General features: G+C 43.8%; 1 protein-coding gene across 7 annotated transcripts; it reads left to right on the top strand.

The window, feature by feature from the left end:
* Window positions 1–206: 206 nt before the first annotated feature.
* Window positions 207–23,230, top strand: LOC120401736 (L-threonine 3-dehydrogenase, mitochondrial-like). Of its 7 annotated transcripts, none has more exons than XM_039531935.1 (10): window positions 394–524; window positions 7,501–7,615; window positions 10,750–10,949; window positions 11,422–11,464; window positions 14,998–15,068; window positions 18,480–18,629; window positions 18,729–18,901; window positions 19,931–20,054; window positions 21,468–21,737; window positions 21,999–23,230. In XM_039531935.1, the coding sequence occupies exons 3-10, from the start codon at window positions 10,766–10,768 to the stop codon at window positions 22,136–22,138; spliced, it is 1,155 nt and encodes a 384-aa protein (XP_039387869.1). In that variant the 5' UTR covers window positions 394–524; window positions 7,501–7,615; window positions 10,750–10,765; the 3' UTR covers window positions 22,139–23,230. The 7 variants fall into 7 exon arrangements, with proteins under 7 accessions (XP_039387867.1, XP_039387866.1, XP_039387868.1 ...); XM_039531938.1 differs by lacking the exon at window positions 7,501–7,615 and adding an exon at window positions 2,918–3,072 and having other exon boundaries at window positions 423–524; XM_039531937.1 differs by lacking the exon at window positions 394–524 and adding an exon at window positions 978–1,122.

Here is a 23,230-nt window from a genome sequence, read left to right as displayed (position 1 = left end):
AGAAGCCAGGACTCTTGGCTCTTCATCACCCCATGTGCTAGCAACTGCACCAGCTGCCTGCCCCACAGGTGGGGACAGAAAAGGACCCAGGAGTCCTGACTCCCCCGGCTCTGCCCCAGACCACGTGCTTCCCATTTCTGCCGCCAAACCATCCCTCTTCTGGCACAACCTCTTCATGGCCCTGTGATGTCACGGCAGGACGTCACCCGATGACATCACCACTCAGCCTCCCCCACTCTCGGGGGAGCGAAGCTGAGGCGCAGGGAGAGATTGGCCCTTTCCCGGTACGGCCGGTCTCCACGGTTACTGCGGAGGTGATGGGAGCGCTCTGGCCCCGCCTCCCCACGCATCAGGCCTATCAGGAGGCTCAGGCTGCCAGGTGGGGGCGGGGTTTCAGGGGCCGCGCGAGCCGGCTTGATAAAGGAGCAGCCACGGCGTGCACGAGGCCCCGGCCCATGTACCGTTGGGCTGCAGCGCGCGGGGTCCAGGCAGCGGGCCGAACCAACCGTATCCCTGCTGGAGGGGTCAGTACCGCTGCGGGAGCGGGGCGGGACACGATGGTCTGGCCCCGGGCAGCTGCCTCTGAATGAATGGGAGGGGGAGGGGCGACTCCTTACCGAGGGGCGGGGGGCTGCCCCGGGCGGGCCCCGCCGCTGGTTCTCCTCAGCTCGGGCTCTCCGCGCCCTGGGGTCCGCCCCTCCCCCACCCCAGCGGAGCCGACCCGGCTTTGGGCTGCTCGCCTCCCCCCCTCCCAGCCGCCTTCCTGCCCCCTCAGCTCCGGGTCCCCGCCCCCCAGCTCAGCCGAATAGCGGCGGCGGGGGCTGAAACTGGGGTGGGGGGTCCTGTGGCCGGGGGCTGAAAGGGGGGGGGGCGCGCGCTGGGACTAGGGGAGGGGAGAATTAGAGAGACTACCCCACCTTGCGTGGCCCAGCGCGGGGGTGAGAGCCAGGACTCCTGGGTTCCCTCAATCAGTGCGTGGTCTTGGGGGAATTACCCCCCCCTCCCCAGGTGCTGCCCCTCCCAGTGAGGGGTGGGGGGATCTGTGTCCCCAGCTGGCTCTGGGAGCCTCCCTGAAATGAAATGGGCTCTAGCAGGAGCCTCCTTTATAAAGTGTGCTGAGAGGTACTGATGAAAAGTGCTACCTAGGCGCTAGGGGTTATAACCCTGTTAGTCTGTATCCACAAAAAGAACAGGAGTCCTTGTGGCACCTCAGAGACTAACAAATTTATTTGAGCATAAGCTTTGGTGGGCTACAGCCCACTTCGTGATCCGATGAAGTGGGCTGTAGCCCATGAAAGCTTATGCTCAAATAAATTTCATAGAATCATAGAATTCAAGATCAGAAGGGACCATTATGATCATCTAGTCTGACCTCCTGCAAGATGCAGGCCACATAAGCCGATCCACCCACTCCTTAGCAAGTGACCCCTGCCCCATGCTTCGGAAGAAGGCGAAAAACCTCCAGGGCCATTGCCAATCTTCCCTGGAGGAAAATTCCTTCCCGACCCCAAATATGGCGGTCAGCTGAACCCCGAGCATGCGGGCAAGACTCTCCAGCCAAGCCCTCTGGAAAAGGTTACATCATACCAGGCACATAATTGACCTATTGACTAAGCCCGTTATCCTATCATACCATCCCCTCCATAAACTTATCTAGCTTAATCTTAAAATCATGGAGGTCCTTCGCCCCCACTGTTTCCCTCGGTAGACTGTTCCAGTATTGCACTCCCCTGATGGTTAGAAACCTTCGTCTAATTTCAAGCCTGAATTTCCTGACTGACAGTTTATATCCGTTCGTCCTTGTGTCCACATTAGCACTGAGCTGAAATAATTCTTCTCCTTCCCTGGTATTTATCCCTCTGATATATTTAAAGAGTGTAATCATATCTCCTCTTATCCTTCTTTTGGTTAAGGAAAACAAACCGAGCTCCTCAAGTCTCCTTTCATACGAAAGGCCTTCCATTCCTCGGATCATTCTAGTGGCCCTTCTTTGTACCTGTTCTAGTTTGAATTCATCCTTCTTAAACATGGGAGACCAAAACTGCACACAATACTCCAAATGAGGTCTCACCAGCGCCTTATATAACGGGACTAGCACCTCCTTATCCCTACTAGAAATACCTCGCCTAATGCAACCCAAGACCGCATTAGCTTTTTTAATGGCCACATCACATTGCCTACTCATAGTCATCTTGCGATCAACCAGGACTCCTAGGTCCTTCTCCTCCTCCGTTACTTCCAACTGGTGCGTCCCCAGCTTATAACTAAAGTTCTTGTTAGACATCCCTAAATGCATAACCTTACACTTCTCACTATTGAATTTCATCCTGTTACTAATACTCCAGTTTACAAGGTCATCTAAATCTCCCTGGAGAATATCCCGATCCTCTTCCGAATTGACAATACCCCCAACTTGGTGTCATCCGCAAACTTTATCAGCCCACTCCTACTCTTGGTTCCCAGGTCAGCAATAAATAGATTGAATAAAATCGGACCCAAAACCGAGCCTTGAGGAACTCCACTGGTAACCCCCCTCCAACCGGACAGTTCCCCCTTCAATACTACCCTCTGCAGTCTCCCCTTTAACCAGCTCCTTATCCACCTCCGGATTTTCATTTCGATCCCCATCTTTTCCAATTTAACCAGTAATTCTTCATGCGGTACCGTATCAAACGCCTTACTGAAATCCAGATATATGAGATCCACCGCATTTCCCTTGAAGGAGATCAAGTTGGTTTGGCACGATCTACCTTTCGTAAATCCATGCTGTAATCTATCCCAAATTTGTTAGTCTCTGAGGTGCCACAAGGACTCCTAACCTTTTAAAGGTGTGAGGAGAGGCCAGGCGGTGAGTTGAGGCCACTTTTGCATGGCCCAGACTCTAAGGGTTAAGAGGATGTCTTATTTGTGTTGGCAGGTTGGCCTGGATTGAGGTTCTTGCACCAACCCGTTTGGGTCCTGCAGCAGCTGAAGGGATGAAGCAAGACCTATAAATCAGTGGCTGGGCTGCTGCGTGCCATGAATTGCAGCTTCAGCATAAGCTGGGGCTCTTGCCAAATGCACCTAGTCACGGCTAGTGTTAACTCAGCGCTTGGCTCTTACGTGCCATGCCAATGCGTTAGAAAGATCAAATTGCTTTAAAAATTAAAGTGAAAAGCTTGCTGTGTCATACTGAGGTAGCAGGCATGGTCTTAACAAGGAAGGTAGCCAAAGAGCTGGAAAAAAGCAGTTAGATTAATTCTGACAGTTACTTGTGTCACTCTAAGTGCCAACACTGGCAGCTTAGAGACTTTGACTTTACAGATAAGTATTATTAATAATACTTAATATTTCTCTAGTGCTTGTCATCCAAGTATCTAAAAGCATTTTACAAAATGGAACCTGCTGGTTAAGACTTCAATACTCCTTGCAGTTACTGCATTTATAGTCTCTGATCATTAAGGTAGTTAGAAGCATCCATTTACTAGAACTTAACCTGGGGGGGAAAAATCCTACCTAGTTTAGTGAATCATTGTCTGATGCTGTTTTCTTGTATGGATTAGACTGAAATAATTCTGAGTTTTTAAAAATACCTGTTTTCTGTAAATTGTCAGTTTAGACCTATCATCATGGCAACAGAAATGAGTTTCTGTTGTTTCTGTCTTGTTTAAGTATCCTATAATTTCTAAAGCAGACCTTAGTGACAGTGGGGCTTTTTTACAGCTTTTCTTTTTGCCTTACTGACTGTAACATGTTTTTAAAATCATGCTTCAGTTGGTAACTGAAGGAATCTAGTTTTCCCCCTTGGTTTCAGCAACCAACTTCAGGTTAAGTGCTGCTGTGTTGGGGTGGAGGGCATGCAAGGCACTACTGTAGTTCCTTTCATGCTGAGGGCATGCTGTAGAGAGCCCAAGCAGATGAGTAAAAGACTGCAGAGGAGTAGGCGAAACCATGGTAATCCACTCTCTCAACTCTCCAATCCTTCCAGAGCAGAAGTACAGTGGGGAGGAAGCACGGACTGCAGAGAGGCAGGAGAGACCATGGTCCAAGAAGGTCCCAGTGTAGAGATAGGATCTTTCTCATGTCACCTACTTCAAGAGCTTGATATTTTTAGTAACTTGTAACTCAGATATGATCTGTCTTTCTTTGAAAACACAATTATACTGAACCTCAGTCTCTCTCTCTGGGTTGGGGGAGGGAGGGGGCAGCAGTGTGGCACATTGTCATCCATGGTGGTGCAGACTGATTGGGGCACATAGTGGGGAAAAGAAGAGGGGGGAATGTGTTTTGGAGAGGCTGATCTAACAGCTGTTACTTTACAGCCCACATGCTAGTTAGAGATAACCAGAGCGCATTGCACTCCTGCTGCTCTTGTCTTCCCTGCCCTGACATGTTCCTTGTGCTGGTGCAGCAAGGAGGGAGGTGTAGGAGCTGGCTACCCCATTTGAGGTTCCTTCACTTGCAGGTGGCTTTTTTCCCCATTGTCCTACCTGGGTTGCACAAATGTTATGATTGTGGTAGATTCTAAAATCTTGATTGTGGCTTCCTGACCTTTTTGAAATAATGTGATTGGCCTCTGGTGGACAGTGTTGGACACAAGCCTACCCTTACTGTTCTAGTCTGGAGCTACTCTTGAACAGAGACTGAGGCTTGGTCTACGCTAGCAAATTAGGTCAGTTTAATTATGTCACTCAGAGGTGTGTATACACAAGCCTACCCTTACTGTTCTAGTCTGGAGCTACTCTTGAACAGAGACTGAGGCTTGGTCTACGCTAGCAAATTAGGTCAGTTTAATTATGTCACTCAGAGGTGTGAATCATGCACACCCCTGAGTGGTGTGGTGAAACGGACCTAAGTCCCTGTGTAGACTGCACTAGATTGACAGAAGAATTCTTTGATCAACCTACCACCTCTCAAGGAGGTGGATTACCTGTGCTGACAGGAGAATCCCTCCTGTCGGCATAGGTGGTTTCAATGCTAAAGCGGTACAGTGGCGCAACTGTGCCACTGTAGAGTTTTAACTGTAGACAAGCCCTGACAGTTGAATGGAGTGATAGTGTCATCCTTACCATATAGAATAGAATGAACCCGTCCAACTAATTTCCAGTCTAGCCAGAAGTAGATTTTAGATATGGGTCATTGAAACCCCTTCTATCCGAATGTCCCACCACCCACTCCAGAAACAAACACAAAACCCCCAATAACCTTCACGCAACTTAACAGAGATACTAAAATAGATAGGTAGTTCTCTAGTGAACAAAGCCTAATGCTGTAACTCAAGGCTTATAAATACTAGCTAGCAAAAGAATAATCTCACTAAAAGTAAAGAGACTAAACCAACAATTTCTGAAGAATTTAAACTTTCTTTTAAAATAATTCAGTGTCTAGTCCCTGCAGTTATGAAGGTAATCTTCTTAATGTGACCTAATGCTTCACAGCTATGTTACAAAGTGTGTAGAAACAATTCTTGTGCCTCTGCAGTTGACAAAGAAAGCTGTAAACTGCAGCATATTTAGAACTGTGATTTCTGTCTTTCACTTTCCAAACGCTATGTATAGCACTGAAAATAAAAATCATGTTCATTTCATACTCTTGCTGCAGCAGAAGAGGCAAGCACCAAGGAGCTAGATATGGGAAAGGAGGATTTAAAAAAACATGCTGGGGTGAGGGTAGCAAAATCCCCCTTTTTAGTCTTTCTAGTACCTGACCAGGAGGTTAAAGGAGTAGTGGAGAGCTGCCCCTCTCCTCCCTAGAGATAGACTAGGGGAGTTCACCCACATACTCCCCACTTTAACACACCACACTTGGTCCTTTTCTCTCCATATATTTGTATTTTCTAATGGTGAAAGCACAGATTGTGGTGAGTTTCTTCCACTCACTCCTCCAATGACACTGTGTATTCTTGGTAAAATGAACATCCTCTAAAATAAGTGTATGCATGATTGTAGCTGGGTCACACAACAGCTGTACAGCCTACTGAAGCTACAGCTGAGATTTTATGTTCTGGGATTTGATCTTTCTTTTTATGCCTTGGGGTTGATTTCCAGTTTAATTTATTGCTGAAGCTTGCAAAAACTTTACTTATTACAAATTAAACTCATAAGTTCCCTTATTATCTATCTTACAGATCTATAAAAAATCATTAATATCCAAACTAGGGCTGTCAAATAATTAAAAAAAGAATTGTGATTAATACCTTTTTTTAAAATCTTGGTGATTAACAGTGCGATCAAACAATAATTGAATACCATTTATTTAACTATTTTGCGTGTTTTTCTACATTTTCAAATGTATTGATTTTAATTACAACCCAGAATACAAAGTGTTCAGTGGTCACTTTACTATTTCACTGTGAAAAAGATAAAAGAAATAGTGTTTTTTCAATTCACCTCATACAAGTAGTGTAATGCAATCTTTGTGCAATTTACAAATGTAGAATTTTTACATCACTGCACTCAAAACAATATAAAACTTCAGAGCCTACAAGTCCACATTTGTAAGTTGCAAGTTGCACTTTCAGGATAAAGAGATTGCAGTACTGTATTTCTGTGAGGTGAATTGAAAAATATTATTTTTTATCTTTTTTTTTCCAGTGCAAATACTTGTAATAAAAATAATATAAAGTGAGCACTGTGCACTTTGTATTCTGGGTTGTAATTGAAATCAATATATTTAAAAATGTAGAAAAACATCCAAAATATTTATAGTAAATGTAAATTGATATTCTATTGTTTAACAGTGCAATTAATAGCAATTAATTTTTTTAATTGAGTTAATTTGTTTTGAGTTAATCGCTTGAGTTAACTGTGCTTTCTTGACAGCCCTAATCCAAACTGATACTGGGGAAAGCAGCCAGCTAACTTATAAACATGTTTTTAGTCTTTTATGTCAGCAACAGGTGCTCATGTTACCCTATCAGCACATGTAAAGTTTGTCAGACTCCAGAAAAAGGATTGCAGACTGAAAGATTAACTTGTTAAATTCTTGTCAGTTGTGAGGGTATTACATATTTTTTTCATGATCTTATTAAAAAACTTGGAATTTCCCTGCTATTCAGCACTGAATTGCTGCTTTGCTTTTTAACACGAGCCTGTTCACTTTTTTATTAATGCTTTGCTCTATCAGTTATTTAAAAGCTATTCTCTTTAACTGTTTTTTAGTGATAATCGTATGTTGTATACTCCCTTGAGCTAAGAAATCTTGTTACGTATTTTCAATATTCTCTACCTATCACCTGATGAAACAAGGTGGGTGAGGTAATATCTTTTATTGGATCTACTTCTGTTGGTGAGAGAGATGAGCTTCGAACTTGAAAGCTTGTTTTTCTCACCAAAAGAGGTGGGTCCAGTAAAAGATATTACCTCACCCACATGTTTCTCAAATATCCTGTGGCCAACAAGGCTACAACAACACTGTATGTCATGTGGTGAAGACCTCTTAAATCAAACAAATGTGATTCTTAGGTGTTCCTGGCTGCTGTTGATCTCTCCCTCCCTCTTCCCCTTTCTCTCTTACGTACAGGCCAACTCCTACTCTTTTTAGGATTTTGATTGGCCTAGCAAAGAGGCAGGGCTCTATAAATTCCACACACACACACCCCTTTCCCTTCTGCTAAATCACCAAGGGAAAGAAAGAGGTAAGCTCAGATAGAAGCAAAAAATGCTGATTTATTGTATAATCTTAAATGTTTATTTCATTTTATTAAAAATAAATGTTAAAATTCAGTACACACGCTTCTTTGGAGAAACTCTTTGGTTTTATTTAATTAGGATAGTGAACAAATTGATTCTTTTATTTCCCTCACAAGCTAATCTAGTGGATGAGGAGCTTGTCAGAGAATCTAGATGGCAACAGATGTTTGACATTTGAAATGAGACAAGAATATTTTCTCTTTGGGTTGGTCAGAAAAGAGAAGGCTACCTGAAAAAAGGAGTTTGTTACATTCGTAATAATACTTAGCACCTTCCATCTTCAAAACTACTAATTACTTTAAGTGGTAAGGTGATGCAGGTGACTTTAAAATAACAGAATAACAGATTTCAAAATTGCCTTTTCAAATTAAGACCTGGATATTGAGAGAACTGAGTTTGTGCCTCATGCCTCTTTTCTGTTAAGTGATGCTACTAATTTATATTGGAGTCATGATGCAGTTTTTGCTGGAAACTGGTTGTGCTGGAAATGTTTTTAAGACAGGTTTCAGCGTGGTAGCCGTGTTAGTCTGTATTGCTGTCTGAATTTCCAGCAGAAGCCTTTTGTTCCTTACTATGCAACATTAAGAGTTCATATGAGAAGGGGAGAGGAGAAATCCTCTTTAATAGCATCTATAAAACCATCTGTGAGGTTACTCTGAGTCAACCTGTCTGACAGAGAATTGAGATGTGTGGGAGGGAGATGGGAAGGGCTTCAGTGATTGAACTCAACATTGTTCATTAAAACAAAAAAGTATAATTTCAGAATGGATACGTAATGGATACTTGCTGTAGCATGTGTAGGATTTCAGGTAATGCTTAAAGGTGTGGCTTCTGCTGCAATGCAAGTAGTGACCTAGCCTAAGGACCTATATTGAGAGTAAGCATGAGTGGAAGGCTCAAGTGTAGCTTGACATAAGTAAATGACAGAAGTGACCTTGTGATGTCGCTAGACTGAAGACTGGTGATAAACAAATGAAGTAAATCAGTTAACTAGGATGAAATAAGAAACTGTAAACAAGTTATTGATATTTTAGGGTACTTTTAAGGAGCATATGTAACTGACAGCCATAAATATTAACCACAGTAAAGCCATAGCAGCTAGTGATACAAATGCTAATGATTGTGAAATAGGTGGATAATTAACCTTTGAAAAGTGAGGACCCTAAATAGTGGAGTGTAGAAGCTCAAATAAGGAGAAAAGGGGTGAATTAATTATGAATAAGCATAGGATAAAAAGGGTGTTAGTGTAACATGATATACGAGAGGGTGGCACTCAGAACATAGCTGGAAAAAACAGGATGACTAGACAGTAGACACTGGGATGTACCCATTCTCCTGATTGGGGTTTCACCACAAGGACTGTAATAAAGATTTGTTATTTCTTGGGGGTCTGCCATCTAATAACTTGCATGTTGTGGCTTGTCTAGAGGTGAACGCCAATCAAGTAAATATTAACTATTCAAGTAAATAAAGAAGGCTACAGTGCTCAGTCTCCCTCCCTGTTTCCTCCCTAGCTATAGATCTAGATGGAGACCGACACAGTCTCTCTGACTGGCCTCTAATTGAGCATGAACTACATGCACTGTGTGCCATTTTTGTTATGAAACAGTATTTGATTGTAAAGCAGTTAGGTTAATTGTGTAGATTAGACTCTATAAATAGGGCTTCTGATCTTTGGCTTTAGCCAATAAAGACACAAAATCCTAATAAAAATCTATTTTTATTAAATACCAGAAAAATACTGGAAATGGTAACTTGTGCCTAAGGGCTTGTCTACAGGGAGCAATAATGCAGTCTGTGGGGGGTGATATTTAGTTCATTAATGTGTTGCATGTTAATTGGTCTATGTAGATCCTATTAGTGTGCACTAAAGGCTCCCTAGTGTGCTTTACCATAGTGTTTGAAACAATATTATGTTAAAGTGTACTAGGGTATGTTGCTTATTACCACATGTGCAAAACTGGGGGCTTTGAGGGAGCTCCCTCTTTGAATATCTGCATAAAACTAAAAAATGCTTTAAAAAAAAAACTGAAAAAGGGATTTAATAAACCCTGGAAACAGAAACCTTATATATAATAAATCATTCTGCTTTTTGTTTGCTTCTCTGGTTCCATTCATTCTGTAAATAGTGTGTATTTGGGGACAGTGATGTTCCACAGATGATTTACTGCAGTTTCCACTGATGTAATTGCTGCTTCTTGATGCAATGTTAAGAAAAGCTAGGCCATGAGAATGTTTATGTTGACTTGACTTTAGGTAGTCTCTAGAACAGTGGTCCCCACCTTTTTGTGGCCAGTAGCACATTCATGTTTTCAGAAGTGTGTGGTGGGCACCAACAATTACTCATATACAGGGCTAGCCAGCTCCAGGCACCAGTGGAGCAAGCACGTGCCTGGGGCAGCACATGCTACAGGGCAGCATTCCATCCATTCTGCAGAGTCGGAGCGTTTGGGGTGGGTTTTTTTGTTTTTGTTTTTTGGGCAGTGCGGAGAGAAGCCAAGAGGACAGAGAACACTGGTTCCTGCAGCTCCGGAGTTCTGTCCCCAGCAGGCACGGGGCCACAGCTTCTCTCCCATGCTGGGCACTATGTGGGCGTGCATAAATGCCCCGGTGGGTGCCATGGTGCCCGTGGGCACGGCATTGGAGACCACTGCTCCAGAATGTATCCATTTAACCCATGTAGTGACAGCTTCCAATCCTAGTAGAGGTACTGTTGCTTTTTGAGCTTGTGCCTCCATTTGCCATAGGAATCGTGATTTCTGATGCTCACCACAAAAGGGACTGAGGCAGAAAGCTGAAATGATACCACCCTGGGTTCTCACTGTCTGCTACACTGGACTCTTTATACTTGTGAATATTTTCTTCTGCTCATGCTTGTGATGCTACCCTTATTCATTCTATTTCATATGCTGCATTTAGCCCATGATGGCACTAGTTCAAGTTTCAGTACTTCAGACAGAACTGGGGTTGCATAAAACTTTCCTTAAACACAGACTGTTCTACACAGTTCTAAATGTTGAGAAACTGTTGGTTTTTTTTATAGACTGATTTGTGACTAATACTTTACCTCTTCTCACAGCATATTTAAGACAAAAATGGCAATTGTAAAGAACTTGGGCAGAACCCTTAGTCAGTTGCTACAGAGCCCTGGTTGTGGATGTCAGACTTCCATTGTGCCAGTTAGATGTATTGGTGTCTCACCACGTCAGGTGACCTCAGATGCCAGCTTCCATTCAGTATCTTTTTCAGAGACTGATCATCCTCGAGTATTAATTACAGGTTAGTCATTTAATTACTTCATTCTTATTTTTGTTTCTCAGTTGGCAGTCATTTTTTCTACCGAGGCCTGATCCTGAGAGTTGCTGAGCGTCTACAAATTCCATGTAAACAACCAGGAGTTTTGAGTATTCATATCTCTCTAGATTATTATTATTATTATTATTATGTACTATTTTGTATTGCAGACGTACCTGATGCCCCCAGTTAGATTTAGCACTATATTGTGGTCTTTTTGGCCAGTTTATTTTAGAGATATAGTAAAAGCATCCCTTTCTCTTAAAACAGCATATTAAGTTTCTTAGTTCTGTGTAAACAAAACTCTTCTATTTTGGTTCCCATAACAATGTAATTGAAGTATTAAGTTTTGAACTTCTATTGGTCTATAAGGACACATAAGTAGCAGTCAATATTTCGATATCATTATCTTTTCTTTGACTTGGCTTTTGTTTTTACAATCTCTTTTCCTCTTTAGGGGGCCTGGGCCAACTTGGGGTGGGACTCGCTAAACTCTTGAGGTATGTTATGATTTTGTAATTTTATACATAGTAAGAAGTTAAAAACTCCACAATCAAGATTTTCAGAAGTGACTAGTTATGTTGAATGTCTCAAGTTGAGCACCCAAAATCTTATGAAAACTGTAGCTAAGAATCTTAGAATGCTGAATGGGACATTTAAAATTTAAAAGTCCATATTCTAAAATATCCTTAGAACTGCTGCTATTACTTCAGGAAATCCAAGCTGTAACTAAAATTCAAAACCATAATTTTACACCTTTTGTGTTTGTTCTTATACCTTTCACTGAGTTTAGAGCTGAAGAAATGACCAGTCCTCCTTCCTTTTGTTGATATTTTTGGCCTTAGTCCTGCAAATGTATGTAATTTTGTACATGTCACGTCATTGGGTTCAATGAAACTACTTGGGTGCATAAAGTTAAGCATATATTCTGAGAATCTAAGGCCTTAGCTTGTGGTAAGTTTCCTTTTTTGTTTTTCATTCACAATCACACTGCTGGGTTTGAGTTCCCAATACCTCAGGCAAATGTTTAATTTGTGTATCTCTTTTCATGATCTTTTTTGATTAACAACAATACTGTTGATACTTATTTTTTTTAGAGAACCACTTTGGGTTTTCTAAAACCCGCCAACTTACTAAACACCTAAACTTTTGGACCTTGCCATAACTGATGGTATTTCTTGAAGAGAATTTCAGTGATAGGTTTATCTTTAAGTTACTATCTCTTATAGTGCAGTAGCTGCATCATAGTTAAGGATAACAGGAATGTTAAGATTTTATTTTGCAATTGAATGGGCAAGAAACCATGAGATATAAACTTTGATATTTGAATTTTTCATGGTAGTTTGATGTAAAGTGAATTGATGCAGAGAGAATAATAAGAGCATAAAATGATCCATTCTGGCACTTTTTCACTGGATTATCTCACTTTTTTTTTCTTTGTATTGCTTTCACAAGAAATCTAAAACACTCTAGGAGCTGTCCATCATCTTGATCTCATGTGCTGATTCCTAGATATCAGCTATACATAGAGGTCCTGCCCCCACAATGTGGCAATGCTCCCACAAATAGAGGTAGTATTTGTCTATAGAGCATTTTAGCCATAATGGGAGCACCAAAACAAATCCCTCAAAGTCGATGAGGACAGTGTGGCGGTCTGAATGCTGTTTTTTTTGGGGGGCGGGGGCAGCAGCTTTCACTTCTGTTTTCAACAGATACCAGAAAGCAATATGTATCCCAGCTTTATCAAACTTGCACTCTAACACAAAACCTTAGCAATGACCTCAGCAATGTTCAGGCAGAGTAACTTCCCGAATGTCAGATGTGCCGCTATATTGATATAAAAGCATATGAGGTCACTATTGAGGTTTTGTGTTAGTGTCAGTTTGGTAAAGCAGGATTACATATTGCTTCCTGGTATCTGTTGGTATCTGTTGGAGATGGAAATGCAAACCTTAAGGAGTGTTGGAGTATGATATCAAGAGTATAATAATAAATAATATATGGAGTTATACCTATCTCATAGAACTGGAAGGGACCTTGAAAGGTCATTGAGTCCAGCTGCCTGCCTTCACTAGCAGGACCAAGTACTGATTTTTTGCCCCAGATCCCTAAGTGACCCTCTCAAGGATTGAACTCAACCCTGGGTTTAGCAGGCCAATGCTCAAACCACTGAGCCATTCCTCCCCCAATATCATAGGCAATAACAATGTGCAAAAGAATGTACATGTTCCTTAACATCTTACTGGCATTTTTTAACATGGGTGGATGGTGTGTGCTGCTGCAACCTTTAACTGCTACTAAACCTAGTTTTTGTTTGCAAATTTTCTGAGGAGAGAGAAACTTTGACACCAAGTCTGGAGCCTGGTCTACACTTAAAAATTAGATCAACCTAGATGTGTTGCTCAGGGCTGTGAAAAATTTTGGACCTTGTGCAATACAGTTAGGCCAACCTATCCTTATGTGTAGGTGTGGCTAGATCTTCTGTCAACCTAGCTACGATATCGCCTTTTGGAGAGGCAGATTAATTACATCGATGGGGGAAAAAACCCTCCCACTGATATAAGAACCAACTCTACTACAGCAACACAACTGCAGCCCAGTAGCTTACTCCTGGGGGAATTCTTCACTACTGCATGCACATAATTAATGCGCAATGCAATTTTTTTTATTTTTTTTGTGCAGAAAAAAAGCTTCTGCCAAAATGTTGGTGCCATTCTGCCCTTTGCCCAACAGAGGGCACTATGGTGATAGAACACAGCAGCAGCGCCCAACCAGCTAGGGAAGAGAGAGAGCCTGTTGGCCAGGTCAAGAGACAGGCTATGAGGAGCAGTGAGCGTGGTGCTACTGGGCGTCAGATGGAGGCTCAGAAGGGCTAGTGGGGGAAGACAGCCTGGGGCAGGGGCTGAATGGGAGTGGACACGCAGTGCCACAGAGGGTAGGGAGGTGCAGTGCCACATGACAGCATAGGGGGTGCAGGGACACAAGGACAGAGGGTGGCTGAGTGGGGGCACAGACACATGGGGATGGGGAGGGAGGCGCAGGGCCACTGGTGATAGGGGAGGAGGTGCAGGGCCACATAGGGACAGGGGAGTGGCTGAGTGGGGGCAGAGACACATGGGGATGGGAAGGGGGGTGGGGGTGGCTGAGTGGGGGCACGGACACATGGAGACGGGGATGCGGTGGAGGGCCACATGGGGATGGAGGGGAGTGGGTGTCTGGGTGGGGATGGAGGAACACACAGACGGGGGTGCAAGGACACGTAGGGATGCAGGAACATATGGGGACAAGGGCAGATGTGCCTGACTGAATGGGAGAGGCTAGGGGTCAGCCAGGGTTTGCATGGGGGAAGAGCCCTAAAAATCCCTCCCTGCCTCCCAAAAACACCTGTTCTATACTTTTTCCACCTATACCCAACAACCCTCCAAGTTCATGCCCAGGCTCCTTCCCAGCAATTTACTTCCCTCTTCCTCAGCTCCTCTGTTACCCCTCACTCCTGCAAGCCTTTGCACTGCTTCTGCGGGGTGCGGGAAATACGGTTCTGTATTGTAGTTTAAATTAATTATTACTCAGAGTTCTGTATTAATATGCCTATTAAGGAATCTATTTGTCAAAAAACATTTCCTGAATCTTTTTTGTTGTCTGCATTGTTACAGACATACTTGGTGACAGGTATTTTGAAATAAATGACCAAAAATAATTGAAACTGGTGTGATTATATTGTGGTGTTTTGACATATAAAATATGCAGAATTTTAAAATATTGTGCACAGAAATTTTAGTTTTTCATTGCAGAATTTTTTGGCACATATTTCCCCCAGGAGTAGTAGCTGTACCACTGCAGCGGCTGTAATGTAGACATACCTTGAGAATTAATAAGATTGTCTAGTGCAAGCACTGATGTCAAAGTCATAAAATGTACTCTGCCCAAATGACTTCTCCAGATTAGTTCCTATTAAAACTACTGTAGCAGAACAGTGACTGGCACATTATCTTGAAGAGTACAAACTAATTGTGCCATGTGCCTTCCTTTTCAGGAAGCGTTTCGGAAAAAACAACGTGATCCTGTCTGACATTAGAAAACCACCAGATGATGTCTTTTATAATGGTAAGTGACTGGATTAGCATATAGAGAAGTCTTCATATTGCCTCTGATATTGCTCATCTGCAGCAAGACACAGCCAGGCATTTGAACTATGTATAGAATCATAGAATATCAAGGTTGGAAGGGACCTCAGGAAGTCATCTAGTCCAACCCCCTGCTGAAAGCAGGACCAATCCCCAACTAAATCATCCCAGCCAGGGCCTTAAAAACCTCTAAGGATGGAGATTCCACCACCTCCCTAGGTAACCTATTCCAGTGGTTCACCACCCTTCTAGTGAAAAAGTTTTTCCTAATATCCAATCTAAACCTCCCCCACTGCAACTTGAGACCATTACTCCTTGTTCTGTCATCTGCTACCACTGAGAACAGTCTAGATCCATCCTCTTTGGAACCCCCTTTCAGGTAGTTGAAAGCAACTATCAAATCCCCCCTCATTCTTCTCTTCTGCAGACTAAACAAGCCCAGTTCCCTCAGCCTCTCCTCATAAGTCATGTGCTCCAGACCCCTAATCATTTTTGTTACCCTCTGCTGGACTCTTTCCAATTTTTCCGCATCCTTCTTGTAGTGTGGGGCCCAAAACTGGTCGCAGTACTCCAGATGAGACCTCACCAGTGCCGAATAGAGGGGAATGATCACTTTCCTCGATCTGCTGGCAATGCTCCCACTAATGCAGCCCAATATGATGTTAGCCTTCTTAGCAACAAGGGCACGCTGTCGACTCATATCCAGCTTCTCGTCCACTGTAACCCCTAGGTCTTTTTCTGCCGAACTGATCACTTTCCTCTCCTCTAAGTGCTTCAGAACTGATTCTTTGAGGGCCTGTTCCATGATTTTTCCAGGGACTGAGATGAGGCTGACTGGCCTGTAGTTCTCCAGATCCTCCTCCTTCCATTTTGGGCACTACATTAGCCTTTTTCCCGTCATCTAGGACCTTTCCCAATAGCCATGCATTTTCAAAGATAATGGCCAATGGCTCTGCAATCACATCCGCCAACTCCTTTTGCACCCTTGGATACAGTGCATCCAGCCCCACGGACTTGTGCTCATCCAGCTTTTCTAAATAGTCTTGAACCACATCTTTCTCCCGAGAGGGCTGGTCACCTCCTCCCTATGCTGTGCTGCCCAGTGCAATAGTCTGGAAGCTGACCTTGTTCGTGAAGACGGGGGCAAAAAAATCATTGAGTACATTAGCTTTTTCCACATCCTCTGTCACTAGATTGCCTCCCTCATTCAGTAAGGGGCCCACACTTTCCTTGACTTCTTGTTGCTAACATACCTGAAGGAAGCCCTTCTTGTTACTCTTAACATCCCTTGTTAGCTGCAACTCCAAGTGTGATTTGGCCTTCCTGATTTCACTCCTGCATAACTGAGCAATATTTTTATACTTCTCCCTGGTCATTTGTCCAGTCTTCCACTTCTTGTAAGCTTCTTTTTTGTGTTTAAAATCAGCAAGGATTTCACTGTTAAGCCAAGGTGTTCGCCTGCCATATTTACTATTCTTTCTACATATCGGGATGGATTGTTCCTGCAACCTCAATAAGGAGTCTTTAAAATACAGCCAGCTCTCCTGGACTCCTTTCCCCCTCATGTTGTTCTCCCAGGGGATCCTGCCTCTTAAATTAATCAGAGAAACCACTTTTCAAAGTATTTCTTTGACCTTGAAAGTTCTGGGTGATACATTCTGACTTCTGTGAAATCTTCCCAGAAATTGAATTGTTTTTCCTTTGCAAAATTTTCCCTTGGGGCAAGATACACTAACACACGTTTTGAATATCTCCTCCCACTCTTCTTCTTCCCTCCTGATTTTTGCTGACCCAAATAAATCTTAGTTTAATTGGCTCTGGCTTTCATCCCAGTGAGGTTAACCCTCTTGCTCCTGCCCTAAGTGTTGATGCAATTTAAATTTTCCCAAAAGAATAAGAACTGGAAAATGAAATCCATGTTTTGTCCATACTGAAATCACCTTCTTATATGTGGTATATGCTGAAATCCGTACAAGATTGCCAGCATGGCTTCACATAGTGGCAGTAGTGCCTTGTAACTTGGTTAGCCTCCTTTCCTTCCCTTTTGCCATAATCAATAAATTAAAAGGAATGAGTCTAGAATAATATTATGTAAGCTGGTCTCTGACCTCACACTACAGCAGTGGTCTACACCTTATTTATGCCCAAGATCACTTTTTGAATTTAAGGGCAACCTGGGATCTGCCCCGCCCTTTCCCCGTGTCCCCGCCCCACCCCAATCACTCGCTGTCCCCCACCCTCACTCACTTTCACTGGGCTGGGGTAGGAGGCTGGGGTTCAAGAAGGGTGTGGGCTCTGGACTGGGGCCGAGGGGTTCGCAGTGTGGGATGGGGCTCTAGGATGAGCCTGGGGTAGGTGGCTTGGGTGAAGGAGAGGGTGAGGGATACAAGCTCTGGGAGGGAGTTTAGGTGCAGGAGGGTGCTCTGGGCTGGGACAGTGTGTTGGAGTGCAGGAGGAGGTTTGGAGTGCTGGCTCTGGGAGGGAGCCAGGGGTTGGTGCGGCCTCCTGCTGGGCAGCACTTACTTCTGTCAGGCTCCCTGTCTACCCTGGCCCCTTGCTGCTCCCATAAGAGGCCAACGCGCCCCTGGAGGGGGCAGCGGCACGTGGCTCCACGCACTGCCCCTCTTTGCAAGCACCATCCCCGCAGCTCCCATTCGCCACAGTTCCCCGTTTCTGGCCAATGGGGGCTGTGGGTGGCGGTGCTTGCAGGCAGAAGCAGTGTGTGAAGGGTACGCCCCCCGGACCACTTCTGGGAGCAGTCTGAGGCCAGGGTAGAAAGGGAGCCTGTCTTAGTGGCTGCCATGCTGTGCTGCCAAGATCGCGATCGACTGGGAGATCCTCTAGGATCGACTGGGAGATCCTCTAGGATCAACCCATCAATCGCAATCGACCGGTTGGTGACCAATGCACTGTAGGTATATGCCAATAGATGGTAGTATATTTGAAAAGAGGGTCCCAAACTGGCCTGTGGTCTGCAGATATGGCTAATTACAGTGTTAGCTCTCCTAGTCTTCAGATGCTAAATGTAGACAAAATACATTAAATACTCTTCTGTGAAGTGCTGAAGCTGCTACAAAGATGTTATGTGATTGCACATGGAAGAGCAGATGTCCATGAGAAGGTGTCCTTATTAAGATGTGACCCATGCTGTGAAAAATTTTTGCAGAGCCTTTGTGATAGAATCTTTGAGAGAGGGAGAGTGAGCGCTCTAGTGGCTGCTGCCTATAGAAGGAAGAAATCTGATGCATAAAGTGGACTGACAGGTATTTCTGAATAAAGACATGGGCAAGAACCTGCAAAACTCATTGGGCCTCTTGTTGTTTTTTACTGAATTTTATCCCAAAGTCTCTTCATCTTAGCATCCAATTTTCTGTTTGGTCCACTTCTTTAGGTCCTTTTATCTACTCTGATATCTTGGACTACAAGAATCTCCGTGAGATAGTGGTGAACAATCGAATTACTTGGCTGTTTCATTATAGTGCTTTGCTCAGTGCTGTTGGAGAAGCAAATGTTCCTTTGGCCAGAGCTGTAAACATTACTGGTAGGTGATTACAGCACTGTTTGACTAGCCTTTCAAGTCCATGACCCCTCTAGAGGTTGGAGGACATTTTTAGATTCTGATCATTTCTGTTTGTTCCAGGTTTGCACAACATTCTAGATATTGCAGCTGAGCACAGTTTGAGACTCTTTGTCCCTAGCACAATTGGAGCCTTTGGACCCACCTCTCCCCGAAACCCAACTCCGGATCTCTGCATTCAGAGACCCAGGACAATCTATGGAGTCTCCAAGGTTCATGCTGAGCTCATGGGAGAAGTAAGAACTTTGTATGGATTGTTAGTCTTGATGGAAGGTGGATCACTGCAGTATTCTTTCCTCTTCTTATCTTCTCTTCCTACAGACCTATTTTCTTACTAGTATGAGGCAGCTGTTGATGCTTTTCCTGAGGGGTTTGGGATGGAGAAATCATATAAATTTCATGTGAGGAATTAGCATGAAGTTGGAAGTTAACAAACACTTGAGTTTTAGAGTAGTAGCCGTGTTAGTCTGTATCGGCAAAAAGAACGAGGAGTACTTGTGGCACCTTAGAGACTAACACATTTATTTGGGCATAAGTTTTTGTGGGCTAAAACCCACTTTGTCAGATGCATGCAGTGCAGCTACTCTTTGTGACCCTAGGAAAATCATTTAACCTCCCTGTGCCTCAGTTACCAGCATGGCATGGCTTGGAGAGTGAGGAATGGCACATTAGTACCAGAAAGTCTTCCTACAATATATTTTCTAATGACTCCAGGGATCAGGATGAATACAGATCATCAGAGTGGATTAAATCAAATCAAAATAACTGACTGTTCTTATTTAATTCATATTTCTTATTTACATGTTGCATATCCTGGCATGGTAAAGGGGGGGAAGGATAGGAATGATGGCAGGGCACACAGTGCCTCTGGTATTTGGGAATGGAGGTCACTTAACCTCTGACATATGGTGCCAACGGCATGATGAAGCAGGACGGGGGGAGGGGGTGGTGTCACACAAAGCCTTTGGCTTGTGGAAATGGATTGTAGCACAGTCCATGGCATGGAGGAGTGTGTGGGGGAAGTTGGGTACAGCGCTGTCGGGGACGTGGGTGCGCACAGAGCCACTGGCATGATTAAAAGAGTGATGGAGGGGTTGTAGTGAATCTGTGAAATAAAGAGGGAAAGGAGCTTGTGTGTGGGAGGGGGGGAATGGGGGAATGCAAGGAACCGTCGGTTTATGCAGTGCATTTAGTCTATAGAAGCAACAAAGTATGCAACCCCCTAGTTTCATGTCTAAAGCCTTGCTTGTCTTCTCCTTCAACAGTACTACCACTACAGGTATGGGCTAGACTTCCGATGTCTGAGGTACCCTGGAATTATCTCTGCTGACTCTCAGCCTGGTGGGGGAACAACTGGTAGGAAACTTTTTCCATGTCTCAGTATTTTAGGTGAGAACATTGCAGTGTGCGAGCTGAATGCCCCACATAGCAAAGATGAGAGGGACATCCGTGTGTAATTGTCTGGTAACCTCATTTACTGAGAAACAACTAACCAGTCACTTTGAAATGCAGTCACGTAAATGAATAATGGCCATCATATATAGGTGTAGTCACAGGCAAGAAATCTGTTGTATCATATTTTAATACCAAATATTGTGCACTTTCTATGTGTTGTACAATATGTCTATCGATGTCTAACTTAGAGTGCACCTGCATATATCGTCCAGTGAAAGTCATTTGAGGGCATTTTTGCTGATTAAGCCTAGTCTAAAAATTCTCCTGGGGGGAAAAGTGAAACTTTCACTTTACACAACCTTACAGTCCCTGAAACACTTCTTCACCTAAACAACTCCGGAAATGCTGTTGAAAATACAAATCATACTTCTGCTGAAATTAATCTGAGGGGTGCTGGATAGTCCCACGGAACAGGAATGAAATCTGATTCCTTTCACTGTTCAAAGCCAGTCCATGCAGCAGCGACCCAAAGTCATTACCATCTGGTTGCTGTTTGGTGGCTTGTGACATGAGTTGGTAATCTGTCCTCCTTCCTCACCTCAACAACTATGCACCAAGTTGTGCCTCAGTCATCTGCCACCTTCCACCCCAGAGATGGCTGCATTTCTATAATTCTGAAAAGAATTTTTAATTATTTATTTATTTGTATTACCATAGTACAGGGGTGGGCAAACTTTTTGGCCCGAGGGCCACATCTGGATGGGGAAATTGTATGCAGAGCCATGCAGGGAATGTAGGGCTGGGGGTGGGGGTGCAGGAGGGAGTGCAGAGTTTGTATGGGGGCGTGCAAGGCATGCAGGGTGCAGGAGGGGGCCTGGTGCTGCTTACCTCAAGCCGCTCCAGGGTGGCAGTGGTGCGCAGCATGGTTAAGGTAGGCTCCCTGCCTGCTCTGGCCCCGTCCCACTTCCAGAAGTGGCCAGCATGTCTGGCAGTGGCTCCGGGGGGTGGGGTGGGGCGGGGCAGGCGGCTCCGCTGCATGCTGCCCTTGCCTGTGGGTACCACCGTTCCCAGCCAAAGGGAGCTGCGGGGGGGCAGTGCCTGCAGGCGAGGGCAGCACACGGAGCCCTCTGTCTGCTTTAGCCCCGCTGCGCCACAGAGCTGGCAATCCCGCGGGCCGGATTGAAAGCCCTGACAGGCCGAAACCGGCCCGTGGGCTGTAGTTTGCCCTCCCCTGCCATAGCATGTAGAAGCCCATGTCATAGACCAGGACCCCATTATGCTGGTGTACAAACACAGTACAACAAAAAGACAGTCCCTGCCCCAATGAGCCTATGATCTAAGTGTAAGATAAGAGACAACACATGAATACAGCTGAGGGAGTACAAAGAAACTTTTTTTTTCCTTCAGACTATGCAGTCCAGATTTTCCATGATGCCATAAAGAATGGCAAATTCCAGTGCAACTTAAAATCAGACACACGTCTCCCAATGATGTATATCGATGACTGCCTGAAGGCTACACTAGATGTCATGGAAGCACCTGCCGCTTCACTTAGCATGAGGACGTACAACATCAGTGCCATGAGCTTCTCTCCTGAGGAGCTGGTGCAAGAGGTCAAGAAGCATATTCCTGAGCTCCAGGTGACCTACAATGTGGATGCTGTCAGGCAAGCCATTGGTTAGTACCTGCTTTTTCATTGCATTTTAGTGATCCTGTATCAAACTTGTCTGGGTGAAGTCAGATGCTGGGACAAAACAATATTTCCCTTTTTCCCCCTCCATCTCCTATATGCGTTCTCCTTAGTCACTTGTTTTGATCTTGACATCTGGAAGGGTTGCTGTACTGTGTGAAACTCTACTCTGGTACTTGCTTATGAAATGTTGAAAGTTCTTTGCTATAAATCTCATGCTTTGGGGGTTTTTTTCCCCTTCCTTATAGCTGACAGTTGGCCGATGAACTTTGATGACAGCAATGCCCGGCGGGATTGGGGATGGAAACATGACTTCGATCTTTCTGAACTGGTGACCACAATGTTTAACATCCTTGGCTCTGACTCCCGGGTAGCCCAGACTAACTGAAACTCCTTTTAAAACATGGTTTCCAAACCCCGACAGAGGACCAGGGAGAAACTGCAGAATTAGTTCATTATGCTCTAAGTCTTATAGCAGGTAAATTATAAACTTTCCATATATTGCAATAGAGTTGGGGTTGAAGTACTATAGTTTGAATTCAGTGTGGTTATTTGAGACCGTGCCAAGTTATTTAGTAAAACTACAGCACCATGAAATGAGAAACATATAGGATTCTTGAATTTTAGCATTTAAGAAGCTAGAAAAAAACATCTCACTACACGGCTGGTAATCTATGCAGTCATTCCAATGCCTGAGTATCCTTCTGAAAACAACACATAGCAACATTACAAAGCCTTGTACTGAAGAACACATACTGAAGAATTGACAAATTATACATTAATTTTCATTTCCTGAGTGGAGGTAGCTAATTGTGGATTGTAGGAAGGTGGGACTGTCCCTTCTTTCTCCCACCAACAGTTAAGAGATCAAAAGAGCCATTTTATTTTTAAACTTGGCAATGGTCATTAAAGTTATTCATTTAAAAAGGAAACCTTTTAGTAATAGTTCAACCTTATAGGTAGCTATAGTGCTATGTAAACCTGCAATTTGTTTACAGATGAGATTCAGAATGTTTGTAGCATTACTTTTATGTCCATAAATGTAAAGGAAAACAAGACTTGAATTCACTACACTTTTAAAAATACAGTGTTTTCAAAACAAGCTTTTTCGTGTTTTTAGAAATTCTGTTGACTTCAGTTTCATTGTGAAGATGAATTTGGGACACTAAAATCTGTGTTGCATATCTGAATCTATAGCTATCCTATTTAAAGTAGGCAATTCCCAGGAATGAGTTCACCTTGAATTAGCACCACATTTAGCCTGTTTCCAGTCCCATTTACTACACCATTGTGATCATATGCCGCAGAGAGCAAGTTTTAAAAGGTAGGTTGAGACTTGAGTCAGTTGTAAAGCTGAGCCAGTCTTGAAAATACCTGTTCCGTTCACTTCACATTGTGCGCTATGTATATGTGTATTTGTAGATACTATTTATGTGTAGGTATAATAAATCTGTATGCTTCAGAGGAGTGGAATCCAGAA

This window comes from Mauremys reevesii, linkage group 3 (genome assembly GCF_016161935.1).
Source record: "Mauremys reevesii isolate NIE-2019 linkage group 3, ASM1616193v1, whole genome shotgun sequence".
Classification (NCBI taxonomy): Eukaryota; Metazoa; Chordata; order Testudines; family Geoemydidae; genus Mauremys; species Mauremys reevesii.
Note: the sequence above shows the minus strand (reverse complement) of the source record. Positions and strands in the feature narration are given on the sequence as shown.